At 40.1% G+C, this 19,907-nt stretch overlaps 1 protein-coding gene across 1 annotated transcript in view; it reads left to right on the top strand.

Annotated features, from left to right (window-relative positions):
* Positions 1 to 19,907, top strand: part of LOC144514117 (membrane-associated phosphatidylinositol transfer protein 3-like) — a 106,161-nt gene that overhangs the window by 52,836 nt on the left and 33,418 nt on the right. Inside the window, exons 4-5 of the mRNA XM_078245313.1 lie at positions 10,342 to 10,412; positions 10,576 to 10,796. Of these exons, the coding sequence (XP_078101439.1) occupies positions 10,342 to 10,412; positions 10,576 to 10,796 (292 nt within the window). The remainder of the gene's footprint in view (positions 1 to 10,341; positions 10,413 to 10,575; positions 10,797 to 19,907) is intronic.

Raw genomic sequence — 19,907 nt, 5'->3', positions numbered from 1 at the left:
TTGTCAAATAAAGTACAATCATTAATAACAAAATTTGGTAAAGTAGGTAAGGGTCTTGTTCTTGCATATAACAATGTGTTATGAATTAACTGTAATAATGGTACAGGTATTGCTTTACAGATCGTATTGTATTCTCTATATGTGCAGTTTAAATTATATTTGTCTAAAAAAGTTTTATATTCCAAAAGGTTACCATTATCATCTATAATATCATTCACAAAAACAATGCCCTTTTCATACCAATCATACCTGAACAATGATTTCCTATTGATTATAATGACTCTATTGTTCCATAAGGTGGATCCATGTGGAGAAAAGTTATGGGTAAATATCATTTTCCAATATGGAGAACTTGTTTGTGGAAGTTTGACAACTTAAAGTGCCCATATTATGAAAAAAACACTTTTTCTGGGATTTGGGGTGTTCTTTTGTGTCTCTCTGTAGCTAAAACAGAGACCAGCTGAAAAGAGGATCTGCAGCAGTGAGAGAGAGCTGTGCAGTACAACAAAAATATGGTGTTTTTTGAAAATTAAACATGTAAACCTATTCTGGTACAACCTTAAAATACAATTATGAACCTGAAAATGAGCATAATATGGGTGCTTTAACAGGAATTATGGTCACCTCAAAATCACATTGCAGAAGAAAATCAAACTCTCCTACTTTTTTAAATAGATGTCTAGGTATGTAAAACCAAATAGAATCTGGTTGTGAGAGATATGTTTTCAACCAGTTAATCTTAAAGGTCCCAAACATTGATTCAAAGTCCAATGCTTTGATATCACCCACATCATAGTCTTTAACCAGCTGTGATTTCTAAATATAATGGGTTACGTTTTTTCCACAGGAATTGGAAAAGAATTGAATTGGCTTTCTTAACATTATCGGAAGAAACATGCAGGGAGTGACATGGATAAATTACTTTGGAAATACCTTCTGATTTAGTCAGAGTGACTACCAAATATAGTGAGAGCCAGCGACTCAAAGATTTCTTCATATCTATTAAACGGTTAGAAAAATTAACGTCTTCCCTTCTAATAGCATTTTTAGATAAAACTATTCCTAGATATTTCACTTCAGCTTTAACCTCAATTGAAGAGATGATGGAATCTGTTGATGAGTGAATGGGAAGTAGCTCACATTTTTTAATATAATAAGGGTTAATCCTGAAGCTTTAGAGAAGATTGAGACTGAATCAAGGGCAACATCAACCATGAATTTATTCCTTAAAAGGATTGTTGTGTCGTCTGCAAATTGACTAATTTTAAATTCCTTGTCAAATATTGAGATCCCATGCAAGTCGGGGTTGTGATTAATGAGCATTATAAGTGATTGGGTGGCTAGAATAAACAGTTTGGGAGAAATCGGACATCCCTGCACTGGCCATTATTAGATTAGTTGAACCAGGTAAACTGTTTTCTGGTTGGGTTTTTCATTCTCCAATAATCTATTAAATTGGCCTTTGTGATTAATTCAAGTATTGTTTCATCAAGTGTGTGGCAATGTCTCTTTGATGGTAAGCGGTCTAACCAAAGCTCAGGAGCTAGGTTGAAATGTCCCCCAATTATTACTCTATCTGTTGAAAAAAGCATTTTCCATTCCTCTAAGTACTTACTTAAGGATGAGAAGAGATTTTTGTTCTGTGCTCTTTTGTTATAACCATACACACAATAAGATGTAGTTTATACCGTTCATTTCTGTTTCTGCAACCATTAACCAAAAACCGGTAGAGTCGCTTTTATGGTCAATAATTTCCCCAGGAAATCTATTTAATAAGATCATAACTGCTGCGGAGTGCGATGTTCCATGACTGAAAAAGATGGAGTCTCCCCATTGCAATTTCCAAAATTTTGTGTCAGCCTCAGCTGAGTGAGTTTTTTGTAAAAAAAACACAATTAGCCTTTTGCTCCTTACAGAAAAGAAAAATAGCCTTATGTTTTACATTATCTTTCATCCCCCTAGTATTTAAAGAAATAAAGGACAACATTTAGGTAATAAGTAGATAATCTATAAACACTGCACAAAAGAGTGTAACCATGCGCAGGAATGAGTAGTTAGTCCTAAAGCAATATGTTTTGTGTAACTAGCCCTCTAAAAAGTTCTATTTAAATATAAAATCAATTTTGCCTACTTTGTTATAATATTCTTAATTTTGGCATAACAAGAGATATCAAGGGGTGACCAGTTGCAATACCATATATGAACAGGTAAACAAGGTAAACATTCAGTATCTGCCATATACTGGCGTGCAAAATATTTGGAGTCAACAACGTAACATTAACCATGCTCCAATCATAACATCAGGTTATTTAACCTGGAATGTTCAGTGATGCATTAACAAACAAAGTGCGGGCAGTGTTAATACTTACATATCCGAGTGTTTATGTCAAACAAACAATTTGACGATTAAAGTTTCACTGAAAAACGTGATTGTAGGCTGAATTTCTGACAGCCATTCAAATGATAACAAAACAAGTGTTCTGTTTGGGTCCACTCTACGGTTATCGATCAGAGCGTATCCTTCTTTCAAGAATGTCTTTCTGGCTTCTTGGACCAGTGGCCACAGCTTCGCACGCGCCTCCCGGTCTTCTTTCGAGAAGTCTTCTTTGCTCTCCATTATTCCTTCATTCCCTCTTTTGTTCTCCTCAGCTTCTTTAACCATCCATTTTCCCCCTGACCTCTCCGCTCTTTCACTCTCTTCCCATCGCATCATCATCATGTTTTTATATTTCCCCCTCTCTATCTTCCTACATTCATTACACCACAAGCCACTGCCGACTGTAAACACTTTCCCTCCCAATAGAGGCAACAGTGATGGAAACCTCCGTGACAGAGTGGAACGCCTGGAGCACAACTGCCCCTTATTTTCCATGCTGCTCTTTCTTCTTCATCTCTTCTCAGTGACGTCCTGTGATCAGACTTCAGCCATCGCTCCAACGCCTTTCAGGCTTCCCATCCGTTCACTGTGCAAAACACTCAAATCGGTATATTTAGGCTGAGTGAGGGAAAGATAGTCTCGCACTCTCGTAGCCACGATGCAAAGAATGATTTAATAATTCACCAACATTTCGACATGACAAGACTGTCATGTCGAAACGTTGGTAAATTATGACATCATTCTTTGCATCGTGGCTATGAGTGAGCGATCTGTCTCCCTCACACCTGTACTTTCATCGAGGTCAGCACCTCTCTAACACTGGTGTGTGTTCCTCCTCTCTCTCATTCTAAAAGCCATGCTCTTTTCATGGCCATCTTTTCCCACTTCATTCACTGATTGATGCTCTATAATGTAGTCCAACCTGAAATAGCCGTGACATAAATAAAACCTACTGACTCCTTGGCTTGGCTGCTGTTCCTGGTGTGAGCTGCCAAACTGGAATAACATTAGCTAAAATGGTGACGTCATGGGAAACATGTTCAGATGACTAAGTGATAAGTCCTACCCAACAACCTAACACAGACCAAACATAATATATTATATGGTAAGAATATAAATCCACACAAAGTGAACCGGAGATAAATATATTATCCATTTCCTCAGAGCACAACAGCTCCATCTTCTACATGCCCCCTGTAGCTCTATTCAGAAACACATGCAGAGAGAGAGTGGTGGAAATCAGAAATTTACGGTCTGAGACTCATCTGTATTCTGCCCACCGCCTTCCCTTGGCCATTTTTAGCGTACGATGCTCGCATAGGCACAATCACTTTAAATGAATGTTTCTCCTTTTTGTCTTTCTCTTGAAAACAAAAACTACGTAGTGAGGCTTAGAAGCTGCAAAGACAAAAGCAATTTCTCTGCAGAATTATAATAAAAGACAGCAAACAAAAAAGGTGGAGTGGTGAGATAATGATGTGATCAGATGATATGAGTATTGTTCTGCCTCTTATATCTTATTTTTACATCCCTTTGCACCTTTGTTGTTAAAGGCTCTTTCTCCTGTGTGTCTATATTGCTGTGTGTGTCTACAGTATATGCCTGTACCGTGTGTGTAAGTCTGCATTTGTGTGCATATGTGCGCGTTGGTCTGGCAGGATATGAAGTAAGAAATGCTGTGTGACCCCACATTGAGAGCAGATAATCACACCCAAACAACACTGTCGCCGCCTGGAGCTCCATCGGGGGGAGGCAGGGGGAGGAGGGGAGAGAAGGGGTGGAGGAGGTAGAGAACGACTGTATGAAATGACATGGAACAAACCTTTGTGGTAACGCCACATAGCTTTCTCCTGCTGATGGTAAACACTTGTCCTTGACCCTTTAGAAATGGTGATCATGCGTTGTTGTTGTTCTAGTTTATGTGCCGCAGAAATGGCATACAGCACAGTCAGGCACAAATGGATCTATATCACGTAAACACTGATAATGACTTAGTTTTATATGCTATCTGCTGCATTTACTTACAATCTATGTATTCATGTAATAATTATACTGCTGCTACCTATGCCCACTCTGTATACACCTGTTGAATATCTGTTCCAGCTTGAAGAAGGATCCCTCCTTTGTTGCCCTTCCTGAGGTTTCTCCCCCTTTTTCACATAAAAGGACTTAGAGAATAGAATTGACTTGACTCGATAACCAATTTTCCTTTTCCAAAACCGATACAAAAACATTGAGTATTTGTTTAATATGAAGTGCCATTTTAAAATATTCTTGGTAGTCAGTGTTCCATATCAGCATTAAGGCAGGCGTGTGTTTTTTTCCTTTCCATTCTCATCAGAGGCAGAGTTAGGTGGGTCTTCACGGAACACAGTTGGGGAAAAAGTTCATTGTACTACTGTAAATAACAAACACACTTATTGCTAGTGTGCCATTGGTTGAGCTACAGCATGCCAATGGTGGAACGCGTGCCTAACGTTGCTGACCCCTGGTTTACACTGATAACAATCCAATACTGATTTTCTTTCTCTTCTTTTCTTTCTTACATTTATTTTTTCTCCTTAGAGTGTAAATATCTTCAGACAGCTGTTCCTACCACTTTTATCAATGATTCACTTGACATGTCACGGTTCAAATGTCAATACTGTATGTCCGATCCAGTGTTTTGGGGAATATCAGATTAGCACATCTCTAGTTACAGACACTGAATGAGCTTTGGCGACTTTGTGTTTGTGTGTGTGTGTGTGTGTGTGTGTGTGTGTGTGTGTGTGTGTGTGTGTGTGTGTGTGTGTGTGTGTGTGAGAGAGAGAGAGCAGGTTTGTCATGCAGTGGAGCTGGTGGCGTCTCCTGGGTGTCTTCTCACAGTAGGGCAACATGACATACACAGATTTCAGCAGCAGTGAACAGATGGCTGAGCGTGTTAGCATGCCTGTAATGTGCCAGGGGTCAGGGGGGGCTGTTCAACCAGTCAGGAGACAGCATACATCCAAATGAGCCCCCTAACCTGTTGCTACTTAAGCACACACTTTCGAATCAAGGGATGCATGACTTCTTCACCTTTCTTGAATTTCCCTATCATCTTACCTGTAATACAAAAAGATTTCTTAACTTCTTGCAATCGCGATCTCCTTGGTTTTATTCGGACTCGGGACCTTTGTCAAAGAAAGCCAAATGTTCCACAAAAAATATCTCCTAAAAAAATCCTATTAAAAAAAATGAAAACCAAGATTTCTTTCCTGGACCACGTGTATGACTAGTGGTTACTGTACATTGCTGATAAAGATGTGCAGACACAAAAATGTTGTACACTTACTGTATTTCAGCCCAAATAATCACAAACCTCTCATCTCACCGTGCACTAGATCACTATAAGTTATTTTGCATGAGAGAAGTGTGTTTCGGAGTGCAAAACACAATTTGCATTTCAGATTTACCCATCGATCAATCATTGATCTTGTATGTGTGTAAGTGAATTTCAAGGGATTTGTCATTTACCATATCAGCTCCCAATGGAGGAAATCTCTCTTGTTTGGTAGTAAATAAACACTATAACATGTAAAAATGCAGCGTTCGTCTTTCAGCTCATTATTTTGGTTTTTACGGCGCAAAACTTCACAATTTAAATTCAGTCTTCCTGCTCTTATCAGCGTTGTTTCCAGCAGCAGCAGGAAGCTGTTTTAAAAAATGCTCTCTATCTTGAGGCAGCGGGAAGTGATGGCACCATTGACCAACAAAAACCTGGTCTAAAGTCAATAACACAGCATTTCATTGTTATTTTAACAGAGTAAACACACCCTATGCTTGTTACACACACAGGGACGCACAGCAGCACACAAAACATGCAAAAGATTAAAAATATAAATATTACAATGTGAAATAATTTTGGTGGCATAGTGCTCGTGCCATATATGATCTGCTCGCGCGCTTTCACTTCACGCACGAGCAGATCAGTTTCTTCGCCTGGAAATCGCTCCTTCCTGCTCAGCAAATCCTCCATCATAATAGCAATGCTCCAAGGTCCAAACACGCCTGGCTTTTAAAGGGAATGGGAGATGATCTCTGATTGGTTGATTGCATGTTACGCCCAAAACACACCTCTGATTAATGAAGACACTAAGTACAACCCTTTTGAACCATGCGCCCGGCACACGGACCCTTTTTTCCGCCGCCAAACTAGCAAAAGTGGATTTGGACACGCCCTAAACACACCTGCACCAGGCGCTTCACGCCGTGCGCTTAGATCGTTAAAATAGGGCCCAAGCTATCTCTGTTTTTCTGATGTCGTCATGTTAATTAAATGAGTGGCAAAGAGGCCAAGAGGTTCTCCTCATGACCACAGCTGGTAAGTTCAATAAAGACACTGCAATAATACTATGAGTCTGTTGCAGTGTGATTATACCTTGTATAGTACAGTTATATTGATTATTGTCCCACATCTGTGTACTATAAGGTGTTCATAATCAATTCCTACTAATGTAAATCAGAGGCTTTGTTCTGCATCCTACATTTCTTCTTATTTTTCTCAAAATTGTAGCATGTCTTGTGTGAGCGAAATATTTAAAGGCAAAAATAATTTGCAAGCTGAAAGCCAACTCTGCTGTTTTCTGTGCATATCTTTCCAGGAAAACAGATAATTGCCCACATTACTGTACCTCTCTGATGAGTCAATTCACACTCCAGCAGGCAGGAAACTTTGAGGGCATTTTGCCATTTTCATTCTCCCTTTTGAGGATAAAAATCTGTAGTTTGGAAGCAAATCTTCCCAAAAATGAATGCAATCTTTTGCCACTCACTCACATCCCCCGTTCTTGTTTTTCTCCCATCTGCTCAATCAAAGGTTATAAATGTGTGATAGTGATAGAAGTGGTCGAGACCTGAGAGGAAACAGAAAACAATAACTCTGCATGTTGGAGCCAAAAAGAGACAACCCTTAGTTTTAAGGAAAAATTACATTTTATATCATACCTGCGCAGACAGAATGACACACAAACTTGGATCAATAGATCAATATTTCATCCTCTCTTATTCAGCTCTAGTAGACTTCTCTGTTGAGTCCTTTCCTCTTCACAGCCCTCTTTCTGGGGTCAGTTTTCTTTTCTTCTCTCGCAGATAAGTTAAGAAATATCTCAGACTGCAGTAGATAACAGAGGCTCTGTGTGAACTTACAGTATAGTGTGTACAGGTGTGTACCTGACTGCACTTTAAGCCACTGGAAATGGCCACAGTGCTGCTGAACTATGGCATTGTTAACTTTTCACAGGGTGCTTTCAAGGTTAGGCCATTTGTTGCACGAGAATAAGCGCAGATTGAGAGCTGCTAAATACCACTAAGCTTTAAAAAGCACATATTGACTGGCAGAACTCAGACAACTGAGAGGAAGCACCAGAAATGAAAACAGAGAAGCGGTCGGACTGTTAGAATTGTTTTTTTCTGCTGTAGCAGCACCAATCTGCTGCAGGAAAAAAGAAATTGGCCTCATAACCGCAGGAAGTCGCTTAATACCACTGAGCCAACAGAAAGATGATTTTGTCAGTTTCTCCCAATATCAGACAAATGTCTTACTTGTTGTTAGATTCACAAGCCAGGCTGCAGCATGCATCCTGCCCTTAAAATGATGAGGTGAGCAAAGCTCTGCTATTTCCTCTGAGAGTTTTTCTACATTGTGTTGTATGCAGCTGTTTGGCTGATTGGCTGACTGGCAGCCAGTACATTTTCTAGTACAATGTGTGAGATGCAGGGCTTTTTATATTGGCTGTGTTTGAGTGTGTGCTTGAATACACTATTATTATCTTATCTTGTGTATTCGGTGATAAAACAATTGTGCTCTTTTGTTTTGCTCTTAATTAACAGAATTTCCTTTAAGATAAAGGTACGAATGAATCATGATCTTACAGTAATGCTTCTTGGGGCATTAGAAATCCAAACGACATTGAATGAAGCTGCATGGTTCCTGTCCCCCAAACCTGAGAAATCATATTTCACTCAATCAGCCACAGAAATTGTAGTGGCGAAACTTGTAATGAAACCTATTTCAGCCATCTGCTTTAAGGCATTGCTTTAACCCGCCTAAAATAATTCCAAATTAAATTAATTAGTTTGTCCAGGACTGGGTTTCTGTCATGAGTTTCATGCCACACACAGTTTCAGTCGATTGCCTATTTCTCACCTCAAATGAATTAACTCTTCATTTTCCTGACAATGAATATATTTTGAATCTATCTGAGAGCAGCCAGTCATATTGCACAATTGGATGGTAAAGGTGTGTTTGGCAGTGCAGAGCACCAGACAGACAAAAAAACAACATGTTTGAGACTTAAAGCATAACATGTATGACTTATACTTGACTCCCGGACATCATAGCCACATCTTGAGACTTACAGGTGACTTGTGAAACAACGACTCTGTCCCACCTCTGTCAAAAATGTTATATCGGGCTCCTGGGTAGCTCACCTTGTAGAGCACGCTCCCATATTTAGAGGTTTACTCCTCGATGCAGAGCTCTCAGGTTTGACTCTGACCTGCAGCCCTTTGCTGCATGTCATTCCCCCCCTCTCTCCCACTTCATGTCTTCAGCTGTCCTGTACAAACAAAGGCCTACATTGCCCCAAAAATAATCTTAAAAAAAAAAAATGTATATTGCATATCATTTTTTATAAAAGACATATATTGTATAGTCTATAAAATATCAGAAAATAGTTTAAATGTCCATCACAGTTTTCCAGGGTGAAGAAGAGGTGGCATCTTCGAACGTTGTATTTTGTCTGACAAACAATTCTAAACCCAAAGATATTCAGTTTACAAATAGAAACACAAAAAAACCCAGCAAATCCTCAGATTGGCAAAGCTGGAATCAGTGAATATTTGGCCATTTTTGCAGAATTAATTTTCTGTCAATTGACTAATCGATGAATTACTTGCTTAGGCATTCGTGTTCCCCAGGCAATCAACAAATCGATTGATTGACTTGTTAATAAGTGTTGCAGCTCTATAGTAAACAGGTCTATCAGTGTATTTGGGTTTCAAAAACATTAATAATCTAGCCCCACAAATGAGTACAACCACCTTATCAAACACGTTTATCTGCTTGCTGTTGAATCACACAGCAAACTTTTCACTCTAAAATACTTGGCAAGGTTTTTGGAGGAACTTTTCTGCCCTTCCTCCCTCCCTCTTTCAGAAAAAAGAAATCCTGCCTCTATTGATTTCCCTTTACTTTGTGACCAAAATAGTGCAGTGTGCTGAGTCCCTTGTGTGTGCTGAGCATTCGGAAGTAGGCTGTGGGCTGTGAAGGGAGTAGAAGGGAGATGACAGTGCGTGAGTCTGTGAGAGCCTCCCATGGCAGTCGGTCCCAGACGAGGAGGCCAAATAAACAACGAGCTAGCAAAACACAGAGCCGTGCCTTGAGCCCGGAGAGAAAAAATAGAAAGAGGGACAGGAGAGAGCTCGGGAATAGGATGACACAGCGTGCACAGGCTTCCAGAGAGGGTAATGAGTTTGGCCAGGTTCCCATTAAATGCTGCACCGCACAGAGAGAGAGGGAGAGATGCTTCTAGTTGGGATAAAAAATGTCTCCATCCCTTCATCCTTTGTCCCTAGAAAAGAAGTCTATTGTTGCTTCTGCAGCAGAGGAACTAAAATCCAATTACGATGGCTATAGATGCTGCAGCAGAAATGCAACCACACTCCTGCTGTTTACTGTCACTATTGACTTCTGAATCTTATGGTTATGCCATTTGAGCCTAAGGGTACATAAACCCATCGCCCAGTATGGAGTACAAATGAAGAGAGATGAAGAGGCATTAGTAATATTGACCATATTCACCAATCAATATCCATTTGTGCTTCTGTTATGGGGGCATCTGGGTGAAGTGGCTCCTGCAGTGACCCTTCTCTCTCTCCTTATTCTCCCCTCTTTCTTTCCTTCCTGCCACTTCCTGCTTCTACTCTTTACTCATCCAATACAGACGGTCTCTACCAGCTGGGGGGTCCACGCTGCCCCCCTCAGAGCAGCATTGAAGGACTGGAGGACATAGAGGTAGGATCATTACGAACAGCCTCTCAGTATAGCCAGCAGTACCCAGTTATTTGTTTTGCTTTGTGGCACCACTGCTTTCACAGAATGCTGCCTCTATTCTTTCACTCCTTTATGTCTTTCTTTTCAAGTCTCTTTTTTCAACTCTACCTGAACTCTTTTGCAGAGGAAATGTAAGACGCATGTGTTGCTGCTAGTGGTGCATGGGGGAAACATCTTGGACACAGCAGGCGGAGACCCCAGCACAAAGGCTGGCGATGTGGCCACCCTGACGTCAGTGCTGGATAAGGTGACGTGGGCGCATTTCAAGGCCGCTGCTGAACACGTGAAGATCCAGCTGGTGCCATGTCCGGCCGTGTGCGCTGAAGCCTTCTCCCTGTTGTCCAAGTGAGTGCTGTTGCCAGAACAGGGAGGCCTCATTGGCCCCGTTTACACTTGTCATTTCAGGTGTTTAATAGTCTTTTGTTCGTCCCTCCAGTATAATTCCAGAGGCTTGAATAATCTACATCAACCAGTATTAAAGCTGGCCCAAAAGCTTAGACACTTTATTCACCTTGTTCATAGCCCAGGTTGTCTTTCTATCCCTGGGTAGCAGAAGGAGCTATGATCACATTATCCCATTTAAAGTGTGACAGGTTATGTTCCCACACCATTTATTTCCCAAAACGCTCCAAGAAAAGGAGACACCTGTTGCATACCGTTAAGTATCACAGAACAGACAAATAACTGGTAGTTGCGCCCAAAGTATTTTGACTACTCACACAAGGTATTAAGATGGATAATAGTTATTTCCTTTCATTTGTCATTTCAACTGTCCATGTGTCAGCTTCAGCCAGATCACAAGTCTGATTGCATCTATCATACTTTTCCAGAGCTGTATGCAAATCTAATCTTTGTAGGTGATACTACTGCATCTGAAGATGTTCAGTAACTCCAAAACATGCCAGAGGAATGATTTGTGCTAAAAACAATTTAGCTAGCTGGCTAACAACTATCCATTTAATTAACACAAACACATGGATAGGCTATGAGTGAGACATTATTGCACATTATGGTATGCTTTCTGTGTCAACAGCTAATGAGTTCGCTGTTCCTGCCTTCTTTCTGTTGCTTTTAATGCAACAGGAAGAAATACTGCTAATTTCAGTTTCACTTAAGAAGCCATTATGTGTACACTGTAAGTGGTTACTTCTACAGGCTGCTTACTGACACTTGGGAGGTTTGGTGGGAAGGCTCTGCTCTCAGCTCTCAAAGAATCCAGGCATTGCCAAGGGAAACGGACACATGAACATTAAATCTTAATTAAATTTGACACATAACAAAAGCTTCACACATAACAAAGGAGGTTGGGGTGGCTGAGGGAGCTTTGGAATGAGCAGAGTAATAGTGAGAAGCGTCGGGTTATATTGGCCGTGCTGTACACCTGCATGAATGTGATTGGAAGTTACTAGGCAGCTAGTGAATGATTGTAAAGCATGAATGGAACAGCTAATGGAAGGACCACTTCAGTGCTCTGCCTGAACTAACTCTATGCTGCATGGGTTCTTTTCACAGAAGAGAGTTTCACGTGTCAGAGTAGGAAAAACACAGCTGTGAACAAGGCAATTTATTGAGGCTGAATCCCATATAGCTGCTTCAGTTTCAGGGACCTAGTATTGTGCATGGTGGCTCACTGTCACACGGCCATGGCTTACTGGGACACTTAAAGAGAACAGAGTTGATGCTATTAGAAACGTCTGTGCTTTCCTACCATACGTCAACATGCCTGCTGTGAAAAAAGCTATTTGCTTTGCTTTTGACATCAGATATCGATTTGATTCTCCCAAAATGTATAAGATAGCGTAATTGCTTCCCTTATTGGTTTATATGATGTTTTAGTCTCCTGCTTCTGTTGTGTTTTTCTTTTCAACTGACATTCTCACGAGTTGACAGACAGCCCTAATTACCATTAAGCAGTATGATACAGACTTCACAGGACTTCACTGTGTCAGGAGGTATTTGAGGAAAATGCCCAGTATCATGCCTGCAAGAATTATAGAAATATGCCCGGTTGGCTAAGGTAGTGAAGGTTAATTGAGAATATATATTGACCAAAGACCCCAAAACAGCCAGTGCAATGTTATAATTCTAATAATTAGTATGCTGTTGACATTTCTCAGCCCCTGCAATCATGTGGCCATGTTGAATATTTAACTCCTAACCTTTTTAAATGCTGTTGTTTTTAATTGTTCATTCTTCCGTCAAGTCCTCGACACGGCAAGATAAATGACTAAATTACATTATACAGTTCACTGTACATTACAATACACTGATCCTGAGTGAGGCCTCTGCAAGGAATGTGTTTGATTATCTGTTTGTCTAATAAACTACTGTTACTTTCTTATTCAAGTATGGCCATGGTAATGGTATTCATTTCAGAATGGGAGTTAATTGTGGATGCTAGGACAGCACCTTAGTGATGAACAGCAATCAGTACTGTAGATGAGTCTTCCCTCGTGATAAATGATACAGTTTTAGCATCATTAAAGCTCACATGTCTTATTCCTTGTTGGAAGATTTTTCTGAGATGCAGGAGGTAAACATATGTCTGCATTCATGTGTTTGCTCTTTCTCATGTGCTGCATGTGTGCAGAGCGCTGCTTAGGCGTAACTAATGATTTCATGTCACATTTAATGCCACATGTCCCAGTGGTCACCCGTTTTATTTTTGACAGTGCCACTTAGTTTTCGCTGCTCTCCAATTATATGCTGAGGATGTTTTGTCTGAATTATCACTAATCACCGTGGCTGAGAGAATGCGTTTGGCAGTCAAGTTGACGCTTCTGTCTGGTTTTGTGATTGACGTTAGCAGGAGGGAGGTAGTGACTGGAAGCAAGACGAGTGTAAAGTGGTTTGAGCTCTGAAACTGCTCAGCAGCTGATGTCTGCTTAGCTTTCACCACATCCAGAGATGAAATATTGAAAACAACATCTTTTCATGGGAATTGAGCAGAACTGAGTTACTGCACTGTGTCTCAATTGCCTGCTCTTGTGTGTGCTGACACATGCACAATGCATAACATTTTGATTGAAAAGAGATCGATTCATATTAAAATGCTATGTCACAAAGGATCAAAGCTGTCTCATTATTGATAAAATAAATAGTAAAATAAAATGGTAAAAAAAAAAAAGATAAATAAAGAATTTAAATGCACAAGCCAAATAATTCAGAAACAGGTTAGGCAATGCGTAGTCTATATCCACGACCTTCCAATTCCGGGATTGTTCAGGTGCCGCCGCCGGATCACTCTCTTTTCAGCCCGATATCCGTCACCTTCCTCTGTCTCTGTGTTGGCGTTCTAACCTCCGGTGGATTTGTGAGGACTATGGTTAACTGCTCCTCAGATCTCTGCAGGGTAAATCCAGACAGCTAGCTAGACTATCTGTCCAATCGGAGTTTTCTGTTGCACGACTAAAACTACTTCTGAACGTACACATGTTCCACCAAAACAAGTTCCTTCCTGAAACTATTTAGCAGAGGCACCGTGGCTCTGTCTGGAGCTTAGCCACGCCCATGACGATTGTGATTGGTTTAAAGAAATGCCAATCAACCAGAGCATGTTTTTTCCCATCCAGGAATGTTGTGTGGACTAGACAGACGGATGCCTGGACATGCTAGACTAGGCAATGTGTAATAAATTGATTCCACAGTATTTATTTAATGTTTAATTGTTATGTTGAGATTCATTTTCATGCAGGAGGTTTTATTTGTCCATTAGTAGACTTCATTTTTTAACAGGATTTTGTTATAATGGCCTCAGTTGTTAAAACCTTCTAAGAACCCTTGCTTGACAACCCACTAATGTGCAGAGTGGAAAATAAATTGTATCTTAAACTAAGGCTACAACCATGAGAATAACCATGTAGAAGCAAAATAAATGTAATTGAAAATGGAGGATGAAATGAATAAAAAACATACACATCAGCACATACAGAAGAAGTACACAGGCTACAGTAGCCAGGATATGCAGATCAGGGAGCAAATGTGACAAAGTTGCTCCTTTTTTGGTAAATTAGATGTCAACCTGTAATGACGTCTGTCAAGAAGCATAATCCTCACGCGCTAAGCTTTTGGTATTTTTAAAATATAATGTTCATGTATTTGTTGGAAGGATTAGTTCTCCAGTATCTCAGTATATGTTTTGTTGCTATGCAGATTCTTTGGGAACTCCCTCAAAGAGCAGTGTCCTACAACACCGTACTGTAAAACCATTTGCTATAAATGGTACATTCCTTGAAATAAGTGTCTGTAACAGAATACTATTTTTGTGTCTTTCTTTTATTCTTTTATAAATCTTTTTGCACATTTCTTAATAATGTAATATTTCTGTTATAACCCAACTGATACAGGACTTTCAAGGCCAATATTGATATTTTGGAGCTTAAAAAATCCAATAACAATATACTGGCTGATAATAATGTTATTCTATGTAATGGCAACACTGTTTCTAAATGCCCTCAAACGTAGTTTGGCATTTCTCTTACTTATCGTCCGACATATATAGATAGACACATATAGACACATATAGACCTAATATCCACCAATAGAGCTAGATAGAACTAATAATCCACCGTCTAGCCCTAATTTATAATAAGTGAGAGAGAGAGACAGCATTCTGCTTATTAACAGCTTGTTGAAAATCTCCTGCAAACAAAGAGAAGTGAATATGTGTTTTAGCTCTCCAGTGAAATTAGACAAAACATACTTATGCCCAGATGGCTGCAGGTCCTCTCTCACAATACGTGCAGTCAGTAGGCATTTATACACACCCACACAGCAGCAAACACAACACTTATTCAACTACACTTTCATCACTTAACAGTGTTTGCTCTAATGACAGTGTTGGACTTGTGGGTGAGCGGAGCCTCATTTATTTGCGTGCCAACATAAACAAGGAATAGGCAGCCCTACGGGAAGGAATTGCTGCTGTGTGGGTAATTTACACTCATTCTGGGTAACAGCTTGGCTGAAAACTGCAACGCAGAGTGGAGGTGGCAAAACCTTTTAGCGCCTCAAGACAAACTTTCACGTAAACAAACCAGTTTTGACTCGGTGCTTCATAATTCCTCATGTACTGTAAGATGTCCCCATAGAGACTGAACATGGTTTTTCAGCTTGTGTCGTCCTTCTTGCTGTGTGTGGAGAAGGCCTGCTGTGCTCAGCGGGGCTCTGAGCTCTCATGATTAGCTCTGCCTGCTAATGAACGTACCTGGCAGTGCAAGCTAGGAGCTGGGTGTCATGACAACACACACACACACACACACACACACACACACACACACACACACACACACACACACTCGCACAAATACATCCCACACAAACACAGTTGGAGCACGTCCAATTAAAAGTGACAGTGAAAAGACTCCCACGTTGGTTTCCTCTCGCAGCCAACACACCACCTCTGTCACAGTTTGAAGAGAAATAAACATTTCAACTATTGAGAACTTAATAAATAAAATGGATTCCTATCTTAGTAGATTCTGCATCATTTCACAGGATCAGTTTTCTATCAGGGAAAGGAGATGGAGGAGGAAGTCCACTTGTCTGTGTGCACAAATAGTGACCTCAGTTCAGGGAGATAACGACTCATTATTCTGCCCATCGGGACATGCTGCTACTATTTCTGTACCCTCTCCCTAATTATGAAGAGTCTGCAGAGGCCCATTGCTGTTCATCTTAATTGTGCAAACGGTGTGCATTGCTAAGCCAGCCATTAAGAAACAGGGAGAGCAATTAAGCAGGAATCTGACAGACTTCCGAGTTTTCAGCTTGACAGAGGCAAGAAGGTGGCGAGGCATTATAATAGAGTCCATCGCAGGGTTATGCTGCGTGAGATGAGGCTGATTGGAGGTTTAATCGGCTCACTCTGCCTTATCTTCTCCCCACTGTTGTTAATGGATCTCGTCATCATCACATTACCATTAAACCTTGAGGAAGAGTTCTGTACATCTCTCAGTATAGAATACTATGTAAATAGCCTGTCGTCAGGTGTCATTGAGTGAGTCTCTGACAGAACATAACATCATAATTACTGGAAAAGCAATAAACTGTAAAGCTCTCTCGGTTCAAGGATGAAGGATAACCTTACAGCCGATTTAAAGCCAACTGTGGTCCATAACAAAGCAGCGAATAAGGCTTTTTGAGGTTTCTCTGTTATGTAAATGAGTCTTCTAAGATGTGCACTTGACACCTCAAGATGACCTCAGCATATTCTAATTTAATATCGCTTGGATTTGACTAATGAGAGCAGAGAGACGTGAACGCGGTAAATGTCGCCGCTCGTGAGCGAGTGACTCACATCTTAAGATAACGGGGCCGACTCGTCAAATTGACGTGAGACACGCTCCTCTGCCATTCAGGGCTCTGATGATGTGCATCCTTTGAGGAACAAAAAACCTTCCAAGGAGCAGTAAATCTCTGCACTGATTGATGGTTGTCTGGAGGTTTATAGTTCCTGTTGCCCGGTGGATGACATATTGGATGAACCATGCTTTCAATTAATTTAAATCTACAATCATATGCCATAAAATCCAGACTATAGAGCACTATCTGTTTCTGACAGCAGATACACCACTTTCCAGTTCTGCCCCGTCATCACAGCCGCAACTATATTGATCACCAGCATTTTAGAGGAAATTATAGTTAGGATTATTGAGCTTAAATACAGCCATTAAATGCAGATGGGATTTGGATGGTTTGGTGGAGCAGCCTTTTCCAAAGCACATGTTTGTATAGACAAAGATGTTAATGATCGCCGCAGATGAATTAAGGACCATTGATTCTGAACGGGGAATAACCTGCAGGTCGAGGACGTTCACACCTTCTCTTGTGCACACGCAAACAAATCATTTATGTGCACTCTTTCGCATGTAAAACAGTGTCTGCTCCAGCTTAATGTTACTAACAAGTGCTTGCATAACCAAGTAATTATGCAACACAAATAATGAGTGTCTCACCTGCCATTTGTTGAGCAGTGCAGCAGGTGTTAAACCTCTGTTCCTGTCCTGTGACTTGTGAAACTGTTCAGAGGTAGAGCTCTGTTTGGAATATAAATTGGTGCTTTTTTTGTTCTCAGTAGCAAGTGTGTGTTTTTGGGAGTGTGTGTGAGCAGCAGTTGTTAACCAGACTCTAATAAGATCAAGGCCAGGCGACTACAAAGCTTGGCCCAAACCCTCAGTGGCACTCAGCTGGGATGTTGGGATTTCTTACAGCTCCTAAAACTAAAAAAAGGCACCTGATAAACAAATAATCCTGGTTTAAATTATGAGTTGACCTGATTTATTTAGTATTTTGTTGATCAGAGAGTCTTCCTCCTGGAGCAATACATTGCCATCTCTGTGCTTGAAATGCCTGAGCTGAATATTTCACACAGCATCTGTAGAAGGAGTGACACTGTTGTTTTGCAAATAACTGTGTGCAGTGCCGTTACAGTGATGATACAGAATATATTACAAAGGTTTCCTTTGTTACTGTTTTTTTACAAATCTGCATGGGAGCGTCTCAAAGCGTAGAGTTTGTCTCAAAAAGCTGCCCTCGAGAGCAGCGTTCATACAGTGTGGGTCCTAACACAGGTTGCATGTTGGGTGCAGTTTATCGGGCATATTTTGCCCTGCCTTCATTCAGTTCATTTACATCTCTATCGAATTATCACAATAATTACAATGTGATTAAGGCAATTAAAAACATGTAAACAATATTATCTCTCTGTATAAATGTAATTGAAGTGTGAAGTTCTTTGATTATAATTGATGTTTGTACACCTTGATTACATTTTTCAACTTGTGGTTTACTTGCTGAGTTGATTTCCAAAATATAATTTTACATACAAGTAAGGGGAACTGTTGTCTGGGCTATTTTTCATCCCTACCCAGACTCAGACAAACTTGTGGGTGTTCTCTTTTACTTCTCTATTTGTAGATATTTGGAAGAGTGAGGTTACTCTAGGTAACTGCTGGTTGACACATAGCAGCTTCTCTGAAATGCATGAAATACAATATTTGAAGGTTTCATTTTGAAGTCTTTGAGCCAGTTTTTATCACTTAATGTATGTGATTATATATGTAAATTAGGAACATCTTTTACTGAAATGCATATTTGAATTAATTTGAAGTGGCCGTGTGCAACTAAAGAGGAAGATAATTGCAAGTTTCAATGCATATCATAATGGTAATGGTAAAAAGAACAGCTTTTAAACATTTTTAAAATTACAATTAAATTAGCCAAACAAGTCACACATCTTTGGATCTATTTAGCCGTCATTTTCTTAATTTGAGGAGGTTCTACTTAATTACATAGACATGCACAAAGTTAGCTAAACTCACTATTCACCATTCGTTCAGACTGCATGTAGACATTAAAAGGGAAATGATTTTCTGACTTGTGTTAAATATATATATATATATATATATATATATATATATATATATATATATATATATATATATATATATATTCTACTTCTTACTGTTATAATTCCCCACTATCCCCTTGATTGTTGATTGTATTTGTGACACCTTGTGGCACATGGTGGCTGGGGCTGGCGAGATGGCCTTTTTGTTGGTCTCACACACTTGTTATTTTGGTGACCTGCTGTGAACTCATCTTTGCCCAATTCGGACAGGAGGCGCAGTGGGGGGGGGGGGGCGTGTCAGCAGCAATCAAGGGCACAGTGCAACTTCAGTATGCCTGGTACTTTTGCTTGCCACACCTAGCTGCTCAGAGCAGGTCAACTGTGATTTGTTTTAATATGGCTTATACAAGCAAAACATGTATAAACAGATCTTGTTCAAATCATTTTGTGGACGATAAGTTTGCCAGTTAGATTTTCACAATATTTCTGTCAAACATAATAGGTTAACCAAGACATTTTTCAATCCATTTACTGATGTAAATAAACTGATAAACTGACTGAAACTGGTAGCTTTGTCCACTGGAGATGTCCTGGACTGACTAGTGAACACGTGTTGCTGGGAACATCAGTCACATCAGTCGTCTCTCTTTTTCTCCCAACAGGTTCCATAAAGCCTGCATGGTATTTTGTAATTGTAACAGAAATTGGCACTTTTGAGCACGTAGTGGTGCAGAATCGTGGCTGATGATAATGGGGCTGGAGGATTTGTTCTGATTTGCAAAGTTAAAAAGAGGAATTTAATAAGAAGATTTACATGCAAACAGTGTAAGCAATCAAGTACATGACTTAATCTGACTAATATAAAACGGGACATTCATAATCAGTGAAATAACATTAAGTTGCTCTGGCCCCAATTGCTCTTGGGTTGATACTTGGAGAAACATTTCCTTGCATACTAGATGGTACACAAACTCTATTAGTTATCTGAGGTATGTAACCATGCCAACACGATGTTTAGCTCTAATTAAACAAAGCCAGTTTTGATGGAAGTTCCAATAAATCATGCCAGTCCAATTAGCAGGACAAACAGAGCATCTCCCCGAAAC

Source organism: Sander vitreus, chromosome 3 (assembly GCF_031162955.1).
Source record: "Sander vitreus isolate 19-12246 chromosome 3, sanVit1, whole genome shotgun sequence".
NCBI classification, from domain to species: Eukaryota; Metazoa; Chordata; class Actinopteri; order Perciformes; family Percidae; genus Sander; species Sander vitreus.
This window is presented reverse-complemented; position numbering and strand designations above follow the sequence as displayed.